The following is a 12,110-nucleotide window of genomic DNA, read 5'->3' on the forward strand; positions in this document are numbered from 1 at the left end:
CCCCGGGATCCCTAAACCGAGCCTATCTTCTGGGTGAGGGAGATTTGCTGTTCGGTCACACCGTCAGCCATGGTGGAAACCCCGGCATGCCTTCAGTCATTGTCCCAGAGACACCCAGGTACCGGAACTACCCCACTGAGCAAAGACACATCTAAAAGACGTCTTTTAGACGTCTTTTTTGTCTTTTTCGGACGTCCAAAGACATCCAATTAGGAGCCAGAATGAATGTTTTTTTTTACGTTCAGATATTGAACCTGTTTTGCACGTCCACAGACGTCTTAGAGGGGTCCAAGCCAGACGTGTGAATATTGAGGGGTCCAGCAGACGTACAAACGGAGTTCTGGACCGACGGACGTTATTAAGACATGATCTGAACGTCTCCCTGACGTTGCGTGTTTGCTGGGACAGCTCGGCGTATTTTTTTCAGCAGATCATATCTTAGTTACAAGATCGAGCTAGCTAAGGCAGTTTTGTGTTCATATGTGTGGTATTTATTCAGTCTGGGTAATCTAAACTCACATCCTCGTGACCATTGTAGTCTAGTTTCAGTAATGGTTAGCATATCTCAACATCGATTTCAGAACTAACTAAAGGGCCTCAAAATTCACAAAACCCCTAACTTTCATAACAAAACGTACTCCAGTCTGGGCGTCTCTGTAAAACACATACTTTATTTTCGTCAATTTTCACGAATCCCATTTATTTTTCCCATATGGACTAGAATTCTGGACCAAACAGCGTTTGGTCAGCCTACAAAATGATGACATCACCTGACCACTCTATTGTAGCCTGTCTGCTGTAATCTTTATCCTCAAGTATTGTTCTGTTTTCGTGTGCAGCCCTCAGTGCCTACGAAGGAGACTGTGTTACAATGCATCAGAAAACGTTGGAACAGTAAGTACCACAAATCCTGTCAAAAAACAAACAGTTCTTATATAGCTAGCGACACGTTTCTATACCTAATCATAACAATAGAAGCATTGATCTGTATGTCAGATAGCAAGGAATGTGGACATAGACCTCGGGTGAATTTTGACATGCTTAACGGACATGGTTGACCCTCTCTGACCACCTGCCAGTCGGCTCTCTTGAGCCCCTCCACCCCTCCCGCGACCCACCGGTGCAAACGCAGGAGGCTCGGTGCGCCCGCCACCGCCACCGCCGCCACGAGAGGCCAAACCAGCCCTGGCGCTTCCTGGAGGACCAGCGAGTTTGTACCCGCTTCGTCTCTCATGGGCGTCTGGCTGGAGCCTCCTCTCCCACCTCCCTCCTCCTCAGCCTCCTCCTCCCTCGGCGCGCCCCCGGCCTCACAGGCAGCGACGGCGGGGGAAGGATTATATCGCGACACGCAGAGTCTGGCGCCTGTGGCGGGCTCCACGGTGGACCCCGGGCCTCCTGGCCTCAGTAGAGGCAGGAAACGGGCCTCGAAGACGGCTTGCTCGGCCAAGTCCAGCTCCAGAGCCTCTGCTCACCTCACACAGAAGAAGAGAGAGCGCCCCCTGCCCACAGGTAGGCGCCTGACGGGGTCTGTGGGGACAGCTCCTCGGGGGCTTGATCATTGGTTTAACATGTGAAGCGGTTTTTAGCTGGGTACGTTTAAGAAAAGAAAATTTAAGAATAAATAAATAAATATATATATATATATCTATATATATATACAGTATATATATTTTTTTCTTTTATTTCATTTATATATATATATATATATATATATTTGTATTATTTATTTTATTTATATATATATATATATATATATATATATATATATATATATATATTTATACACACACACACTTTTTGTGTGGATTTTATCATGCAATTTGGTAGCCAACTGACCCTACTACTAAGTGTTGAGGGTTCGTCACGCTGCAGAGGAGGGAAAGAGGGACTCTCTCTCTCTCTCTCTCTCTCAGCTCTCTCTCTCTCTCTCTCTCAGTAATTGTAGAGTGATTAAACTGACCCAGTATGCCGCGCCCTCGGGTGTCTGGCCGTACGAGGTGGGCAGCTGCACCAAAAACAGTGACTCATTAGACCGCTACACCACCACGGACCCCCAGCTGTTCACAGCTGATGACTCATTAGACCGCTACACCACCACGGACCCCCAGCTGTTCACATTAGACCGCTACACCACCACGGACCCCCAGCTGTTCTCAGCTGATGACAGGACTCGTAAAACTGTCACTGGCACAGTGATCTCATCCAGCATGTGTCCCTCTAGGGATGTAACGGTGTGAAAATTTCATATCACGATTACAGTGACCAAAATGATCACGGTTATCAGTATTATCGCGGTATTGTAAAATGTGCAGAAAATGTTCTAAAACTACCGATACACACACTGTAATATTACTGCAAGTTTTTATACTGAAAACCACACAAAATTAGCAGCACTATGCACTTTTTTTGCATTAACATTAAAATAATGCGTCTTTGAGACTGTTGCTAGCTTCGGTTGATGCTGGACAGTATTTACAGTGAGTTTTTCAAAAGCGGGGCAATCAAGCACGGTTTTAATGATAAAATTATCACGATAAATGTAATCAAAACTTAATCACGGTTTATCGTTATAGCGGTTATGGTTACATCCCTGTGTCTCTGCGTCTTCCGGCTGTGTTTGTGCCAGCTGAGCAGAGGCAGGAGGAACAGCTGCCCAAGTTCGAGGAGATCGTCATCAGCGACGAAGACGACGACGACGTCATCGTCCACGCCATGGTCCGCTCGGTGCAGATGGAGGAAGATGAGGCGTTCGCCCGCAGCCTCCAGGTAAGGACACGCCTCCTCGGCCGCGGGGATTGCCGCTGTCATATCTGACGGCCTGTTGACTTGGTACAGAAGCTGCTCTGGACTCGAGGCCAAAGCAAAGAGCAGTTTGAGATCTGGGCACGCTAACGCGCAACACAGGAGTGTCTCTCCTTAAAACCCCCTCTTCGGGAAATCTAGGCGTCTTAAAATCTCGTGTTTCGTTAACCCCCAGAGTTGGTTCGTCCTCTCTCCTCAGGAGCAGTTCGACAGAGAGGAGCAGCAGCAGCAGAGGAGACAGGAGGCCATGCCCCCCCCCTACAGACCCCCCACCACCACCACAACCACCCGGTTACAGCTGTACCAGGGGTGGGGAGGGGGGTGACGCAGGAATAGGGGCTGCTAGATGTTGTTTTGGGACTCTAACGTGGATATTGAGTGACTGTGTGGTCAGGTACAGGGGTGGACGGTGTGTGAGTGATGCTGTAGTCCGGTTCCCAAACTCCTGCTCTCTTCCCCCCCCTCAGTATGACGCTCACCCTGGGCTGGACTGGATGCTTCCCTGGCCCTCCGCCATCAGCCTGGCCGCCTTCTCCTCCCTGGCGGGGGGAATCACCGCGGGGCAAGAGGACGGTGTGTGTGTGTGTGTGTGTGCGTGTGCGTGTGCGTGTGCGTGCTACCGTATACACACACGACTGGCTCATACACCCGTTTCCAATTGGCAGTGTTTGTTTATGGGATAATGTTGGAAGAAGAATGCATGCTGTAACTGTGTGTGTGTGTGTGTGTGTGTAAAGATGGCGTGGCTCGGCGCAGAGGAAGAGGACGCTCTCGTAGTTCGCGTCACAGAAACCCTCCGGCCGTGCCTGACTGGGGGACTATGGACTCTATAGCAGGAGATCACTATGAGGTACGCTGATGAGAGACCTGCAAAGCACTGGCAAGGGCTGCACTGCCTTGGGTCTTCATTTACCGTGTGTGCGCGTGTGTGTGTGTCTTTGTCTTTCAGGCCCTCCTGGCGTTTGAGGAGCAGCAAGGCGCAGTGGCCAAGACCACCCTGAGTGAGAGAGAGCTGGAGAGTCTCCCCACCAAGACCTACGACCCGGCACACAGCGCAGGAAAGACCCGGTAGGTCCCGCTTCAGTTACCACTAGAGATACCACTAGAGATATCAGTCTTCTACACACTACTAGAGATACCAGTCCTGTATCAGTTACCTTCTACACACTACGAGATATGAGTTACCTTCTACACACTACTAGAGATATCAGTTACCTTCTACACACTACTAGAGATACCAGCTACCTTCTACACACTACTAGAGATATGAGTTACCTTCTACACACTACTAGAGATATCAGTTACCTTCTACACACTACTAGAGATATGAGTTACCTTCTACACACTACTAGAGATATGAGTTACCTTCTACACACTACTAGAGATATCAGTTACCTTCTACACACTACTAGAGATATCAGTTACTTTCTACACACTACTAGAGATATCAGTTACCTTCTACACACTACTAGAGATATCAGTTACCTTCTACACACTACTAGAGAGATCAGTTACCTTCTACACACTACTAGAGAGATCAGTTACCTTCTACACACTACTAGAGATATCAGTTACCTTCTACACACTACTAGAGATCAGTTACCTTCTACACGCTGCTAGAGATATCAGTTACCTTCTACACACTACTAGAGATATCAGTTACCTTCTACACACTACTAGAGATATCAGTTACCTTCTACACACTACTAGAGAGATCAGTTACCTTCTACACACTACTAGAGATATCAGTTACCTTCTACACACTACTAGAGAGATCAGTTACCTTCTACACACTACTAGAGATCAGTTACCTTCTACACGCTGCTAGAGATATCAGTTACCTTCTACACGCTACTAGAGATATCAGTTACCTTCTACACACTACTAGAGATATGAGTCCTGTATGTTACCTTCTACACACTACTAGAGAGATCAGTTACCTTCTACACGCTACTAGAGATATCAGTTACCTTCTACACACTACTAGAGATATCAGTTACCTTCTACACACTACTAGAGATATGAGTTACCTTCTACACACTACTAGAGATATCAGTTACCTTCTACACACTACTAGAGATATCAGTTACCTTCTACACGCTACTAGAGATATCAGTTACCTTCTACACACTACTAGAGATATCAGTTACCTTCTACACACTACTAGAGATATCAGTTACCTTCTACACACTACTAGAGAGATCAGCTACCTTCTACACACTACTAGAGATATCAGTTACATTCTACACACTACTAGAGATATGAGTTACCTTCCACACACTACTAGAGATATCAGTTACCTTCTACACACTACTAGAGATATCAGCTACCTTCTACACACTACTAGAGATATCAGTTACCTTCTACACACTACTAGAGATATGAGTTACCTTCTACACACTACTAGAGATATGAGTTACCTTCTACACACTACTAGAGATATCAGTTACCTTCTACACACTACTAGAGATATCAGTTACCTTCTACACACTACTAGAGAGATCAGTCCTGATCAGTTCCCATGCTTGTCCCTGTTGCAGGTGTCTGATCTGTTTCTCAGACTACAGAGAGGGGGAACAGCTGAGGATGCTGCCTTGTCTCCATGACTACCACGTCCAGTGCATCGACCGCTGGTTAAAGGTAATCCTGCCTCAATGTTCCCCCAGAGGTGGGATAGAGATGGTTGAAGGTAATCCTGCCTCAATGTTCCCCTAGAGGTAGAATAGAGATGGTTAAAGGTAATCCTGCCTCAATGTTCCCCCCAGAGGTGGAATAGAGATGGTTAAAGGTAATCCTGCCTCAATGTTCCCCCCAGAGGTAGAATAGAGATGGTTAAAGGTAATCCTGCCTCAATGTTCCCCCCAGAGGTAGAATAGATGGTTAAAGGTAATCCTGCCTCAATGTTCCCCCCAGAGGTGGAATAGAGATGGTTAAAGGTAATCCTGCCTCAATGTTCCCCCCAGAGGTGGGATAGAGATGGTTAAAGGTAATCCTGCCTCAATGTTCCCCCCAGAGGTGGGATAGAGATGGTTAAAGGTAATCCTGCCTCAATGTTCCCCCCAGAGGTGGGATAGAGATGGTTAAAGGTAATCCTGCCTCAATGTTCCCCCCAGAGGTGGAATAGAGATGGTTGAAGGTAATCCTGCCTCAATGTTCCCCCCAGAGGTGGGATAGAGACGGTTAAAGGTAATCCTGCCTCAATGTTCCCCTAGAGGTAGAGTAGAGATGGTTAAAGGTAAGACTGCCTCAATGTTCCCCCAGAGGTGGGATAGAGATGGTTAAAGGTAATCCTGCCTCAATGTTCCCCCAGAGGTGGGATAGAGATGGTTAAAGGTAATCCTGCCTCAATGTTCCCCCAGAGGTGGAATAGATGGTTAAAGGTAATCCTGCCTCAATGTTCCCCCTAGAGGTGGAATAGAGTGAGGTGTTATGGTCGTATCCCTGGGACTCCCTGTCTGACAGAGCTGACCCCATTCACACAAAGCATGGAAGCAATGTGAAGTCATTATTGGTGTTTTTTTACTACATGTTTGACATGGTACTGTATCAAATTGAAATGATTACTAGTAAATTGTATTTTTTTCCAAATATTTACAACCCATTTTCCCCTAAAACTAACTAATGCTCCTGTGTTTGCTTTTATCTGCAGCAAAGTACCACCTGTCCCATCTGCCGTGCTGATGTGTCTGAGTTCAGTGGAGGGATGGCCTGACCTTAGAACAGATCTGAGATCAGAGCAGGGGTGGACTGACCCTGGAACAGATCTGAGATCAGTGGAGGAATGGCCTGACCCTAGAACAGATCTGAGATCAGAGCAGGGGTGGACTGACCCTAGAAAAAGATCTGAGATCAGAGCAGGGGTGGACTGACCCTAGAACAGATCTGAGATCAGAGCAGGGATGGACTGACCCTAGAACAGATCTGAGATCAGAGCAAGGGATGGACTGACCCTAGAACAGATCTGAGATCAGAGCAGGGATGGGCTGACCCTAGAACAGATCAGAGATCAGAGCAGGGGTGGACTGACCCTAGAACAGATCTGAGATCAGAGCAGGGATGGACTGACCCTAGAACAGATCTGAGATCAGATCAGGGGTGGACTGACCTTAGAACAGATCCGAGATCAGTGCGGGGGTGGACTGACCCTAGAACAACACCTCTACCTCAGTGTAATGTGATCCATGTTCAGATGTTCCATGTATCACTATTATAGCTCCACTCTAAATGTTTTATTAAAGCAAATATTTTTATTTTCTTTTTCTTAACCATTTATCAAGATTTTTCTCTTCATTTCAAAAACTTCCCAGTAGGTTGATGCACAGATATTCTGGGCGTGTCAGTGGATCGGAACTGATCTCAAAGTATGAGTGGTACAACAGGGAACAGTTGACAAGACTAAAGGAGTCCATTATACAAACATTTCATATTTCTGAAAGCTTTTGTATCTTTGCATCCTTTGAGAAGCCACGTACAACTATCAGAAAAGGCACTGTATAATTGTGCCACAGGAAATGGCATGACAAGTTGTTGGGTGCACTCAGGACCTCTTCAAGGCCTTTTAGTGGCCTTCCATCTGTGGCCTTCAATCATGCGAGCTTGGCAGCTCCACCCTTAAACCCTACAGTATCTGCTCTCGTCAGACACTTTGACATTGAAAGTATGAAAGTAAGTCGTCCCTTCACAAGGCGGTGGTGTGAACTCGGTCATTCATCTGTCTCATAGTAGCGCTTCTTCATGGCGCGGTATTTCCTCAGGTAGTACAAGGCCTCTAGCTCCTTCACTACGAACTCCCCGCGGGCGATCATCTGCCTGATCTGCTCTGGGTCGGTCACATCTTTGTTCTTGAGGAAGGCAGCCCTCAGTCGATCATTGAAGTAGTCAGCACCTTTGGGATACTCACGGCCAAGGTACAGGAGCTGTTGGCGAAAAGAGGGTTGGAACAATTATGCCATAAACCACTGACGTGGGTTTCTTCTCCATGTCAACTTGTCATGCATGGCAATTTTTGGTGCATTTTCTGTCAGGCTGTAGTCAAAGTCAAGTTTATTTATATAGCACATGCTCATACGAGCAAATGTAACAGTGCTATACCAAAAAGATCATATAAAATCAGTACAAAAATAAAAAACATACATGGTAAATAAAAAATAAAGTACAATGTGAAAACAGTACATTTAAAAACAGACAATACTACCAACTTGGAACCCATTTGATGAATTTACATTCTAATTTACACTGAATTGTGCCATTTCATCCTCTGACGACCATTTTCACCCAGGGACCCCTGTCTGAATGGTGTCTGTTTTATTGTATGAGATCACTAGTAGGATGTTTTTATTGTGTGAGATCACTAGTAGGATGTTTTTATTGTGTGAGATCACTAGTAGGATGTTTTTATTGTGTGAGATCACTAGTAGGATGTAATACAAAATTGAAAAGCATAAACTAGACCATCTTCTTACCGTCTTGTAAAGCTTGACCACCTCACCCCTCAGTGGACTGGCCATGGTCCCACACACGGATGTATCTGTGTAGGAAGGGAGCAGCAGTTAGCATGCTAAGCTAACACAGTCTGGTCACCTGAAGGAGAATCTGCCTGGTTGAGCAAAGTCCACAGCAGGTGATTTTATAATATCGATCAAGCTAAAGCAACCTTGACAGATAATCCATTTTGCTGGTTGGTGAGTCAGTATCAGATTTGACTTTTTAAACGAGTCGGCCTTTTCTCCACAAAACGCCTCCTACACGTCTCTTCCCGCGTCCATCCTCAGTTTCCCAGTGACGAGGCGGAGCATCTGCTGGACCGCGCCCACGAGTTTGAGAGGCGGTGCGGAGCCTCGGGCGGCGGCAGGAGGACGCGCATCGTCACCATGGTGGTGAACAGCGAGAGGAGACTGGTCCTGGCCACCAGGTTCTTCAGGCCACTCCCTCCTCCGCAGGAGGTCTCACGAGTCACCCCTGAAGACGGACCCCTCGCTGTTTTAGTAAGGCCCGAGCACACCACTGTTTCTCTACCCTTACGGCTCACATTGTGCTAAACCCATGCTCTACAGTATATGCCAAAAAGTGGCCCAATGACACACTTAAAGGAATACTATCAAATGTTTGTTGCTCGGGCTTGTGCTTATCTGTTCTTTACCTCAGGAGAGGGTGGCAGCCTTCGTGTCGTTGATTCCTGTCCTGGCCGTCCCCTCTGACGTCGGGGACGGCGGAGACATGTGGTTCACCTCGGAGGTAAACGCACCATTCCAGAGTGCGCAGAGTTTCATCTTCTATAGTCCTCATAGTCTTTTCCCTGCTCATTTCACGCTGTTCCCTCCACCATACTGCAGCAATGCCTGGAGCTGGTGATGGCAAACAGTGTCAGTCTGGCCGTTGTGCTGTGCAACTTCTTTGACCATCTCCGCTCTAAGGCTTGGCTTGTCCTGGGGACATCTGTCGCAGAGGTAACCAAGCCAGCTGGCTTCTCTGGTCATATACAGTACTGTATTAATACAATACAGAACACCGCACGCGCAAGAACCCCTCCTTATATCTCAATGCATTTGGAAGCACACAGATCAAACAGACTTACATAGTACTGTACACTGTATAGTATGTGATTATGGAATACCTGACATGAGAAAACCCCCCTCTTGTTTCTTCAGGGGGATACCACATTTGTTCTTACCAGGGAAGGTGCTTGGTATTTCTTATGGAATCCCAGAGATGGCAAACACTACCGGTCTGATGTTCACTGCCCACTACAGTCAGTGGACTGCTTAGTCAATGGAGACAACGTAAGAACAACAGACACCTACTACTAGACCCCACCTCTCAATGAAATATTCATTTCAATATGCAGTCTGTGAGGTTTGGTAGTTTATTTGAGGTAAGTCAAAGCAGAAGAGGTAAAGTCAACAACTCTCAGTTACAAAGTCCACTGCTCCGCTTTTTTTCATGTGGACAAACCGTACAGTACAACGTATGTACTCTATATGTGCTCTCATGGAGATATACTCGACCTTCATTTACAATCCCACTTTGACAGTGACCATACTGTACATCAATACAGAGATTTTGCTGAGTCTATGCAAGTTTTAGTAACATGAGAGTTCTGATTGTGTGATGTCTTTCAGGTGTGGTTCAATTCCCAACTGACTAAAAGGACTCACATGATGAATTTTGATGTGACAGATGTTGCCACGTGGAGGCCCCTGTTCCCCAGGAGTCTGGAGTCTGAATCCTCTGTGGTATAAACCTGGTTTATGTAATGAAACACAAATAGATAAATATGGCCTGCAGCCCACATTGGCCTTACTGTGGTTATTCCTCAAATATCCGCATGAGTTATTTATGAAGATGAAGCTGCTTAAGACTAACTGTAACATTTTCAGCCACTAGAGATCAGATATCGTCCACCCAATATGGATCTGGTCAGTCAGCTACACAGAAGGTAAAGCATTAAATTGTGAGTTTAACATGTTTTTGAAAGATTTTTCAAGGTGCCCACCTACATCCATTGTATGACCAAAACGGTGGTAGAGCAATTATCAGACTTTCTCAAAAGTGCTAGTTTTGTCAACGTTTTGATCTGAACCATTGTATATGATCATAAGTAACCTTAAAACAGGGCTAAACATGCATTTTCCCTTTACTACTCCTTTAAATAATTAGGGTCCAGGCAGAGACCCTCATGTATTTGTCATTTGTCTCCTCCTCTTCCTCTACTTCTTCCTCTTCCACTGCAAAATGCCTAGCACCGACTGCGCAGCAGCAATAATTGTATATTTCTGTATTTTTATTTTATTTTTGGGGGATACTTTAAGTACTTTCTGCACACCTGTATTCTAAGACTTTTTTCTGCTTTATTGTACTGCCCCTTTTGCTGACTGTGCCTTTGTGTTGAGTTTTGTATTGTATTGCTGTGTGTATCTGTGGGTGCAATAAAACAGTTATCTATCTATCTATCTAATCTATCTCTGGAATACATGGTGTAATTTACCCCATTGTCCCAGGATGGAGCTGAAACTAAAGAACTGTATTATGGACTGGAGGAGCCCCCACCCTACACGCTGGAGCCACAGCTGTTCAACCATGCTCTCTCAGGTCCTGCCTCATCTGGAGAAGAGCCCTGCCCCCTTCTCCACCATAGAGACGGAGATAGACAAGATGCTGGACACCATGCAAGACTACAAGGTACAACTCCATTAAAGCTTGTTAACACTAAACTCTCTTGGGGCGCCCTGGTAGCTCAATGGGTTGGGGGTAGCTCAATGTGTTGGGGTGCGTACCATGTAAAGGCTAGTCCTCACTGCAGCAGCGTGGGTTCGAATCCAGCCCACGCACTTTGCTGCATGTCTTTCCCTCTCTCTCTCTCCCACCTTTCCTCTGTCCTTACACTGTCCTATCCTATTAAAGCAGAAATGCCTTAAAAATATATTTTTTAAAACAACAACAAACACTAAACCTTCTTATTCTCCAGTGGTAGATGCTAGATTTGATTAACCCTGATAGGGCATCCTTAAAAGGCAGCCCGGATTCTAATCTCACAAACTCAAAATGGTAGTCATCATTGACAGGAATCTTCAAACTGTCCTCCTTGTCAGGTGACCGGCTTCCCTATCCATCTGGCCTACCGGGACATGGACTCAGTGATCAAGACTGTGTACAACACACGGATCCACAGCACCGAAATCCCTGGGACCGAGTTTGCACTGGGCATCTACATCCACCCATATGCCAACCACATCCTGTCTGTTTGGATCTTCCTCGCTACGTTGGTCAAACACCAGCACGGAGTCTTCTATGCTGGGGACTACTGAAACACACCACTATGTAATCTGATTTTAGCTGAAGTGCAACTGCATCTCTCTCACATCATCCACTGATTGAAGAGAATGAGAAGGGCCGAGCGTTTGAGCCCTGCGCAGCCTTTCAAAACCATTGATTTAAACAGTTCTTCCCTAGGGATATTTTCAATACAGTATGTGAGCTATAGACAATTGGCTGACAGTATCGGTGTGTAAGCAATGTTAATTTGTAAAAGAAATAAAGTGCAGCAGAAGTATGACTGACAAGTTGGATTTTAATTAAAAGTACAATCTTAGAAGTGCACAGCACTCACTGCCATTCTGCATGCTTAGAAACGGTAACATGACATTGGTTCTGCAAAATAATGTTCAAAATATCAAACTAGAACGCAAAATGAACATTGCAAATAACACTGCTCAAGACCAAAAGAACTGGCAACACTTCAATGTTGAGAGGTCCATTACTGCAGATGTGCATCGTTTAATCACCGTATCCCACCACAAGCTGAAATAAAT

At 45.8% G+C, this 12,110-nt stretch overlaps 2 protein-coding genes across 2 annotated transcripts in view; both read right to left on the reverse strand.

The window, feature by feature from the left end:
* LOC311328820 (mitochondrial adenyl nucleotide antiporter SLC25A24-like) overlaps window positions 1-12,110 on the reverse strand; it is a gene marked incomplete at both ends in the record, with an annotated part of 358,532 nt that overhangs the window by 12,187 nt on the left and 334,235 nt on the right. The window lies entirely within an intron of this gene.
* Window positions 7,181-8,309, reverse strand: LOC311328795 (electron transfer flavoprotein regulatory factor 1-like; the record flags this gene model as incomplete). The annotated part of the gene is made up of 2 exons (XM_084462706.1): window positions 7,181-7,718; window positions 8,265-8,309. 2 exons carry the CDS (start codon window positions 8,307-8,309, stop codon window positions 7,506-7,508), a joined length of 258 nt encoding a protein of 85 aa, XP_084318832.1. The 3' UTR covers window positions 7,181-7,505.

This window comes from Borostomias antarcticus (genome assembly GCF_949987555.1).
Source record: "Borostomias antarcticus genome assembly, contig: scaffold_62, whole genome shotgun sequence".
NCBI lineage: Eukaryota > Metazoa > Chordata > Actinopteri > Stomiiformes > Stomiidae > Borostomias > Borostomias antarcticus.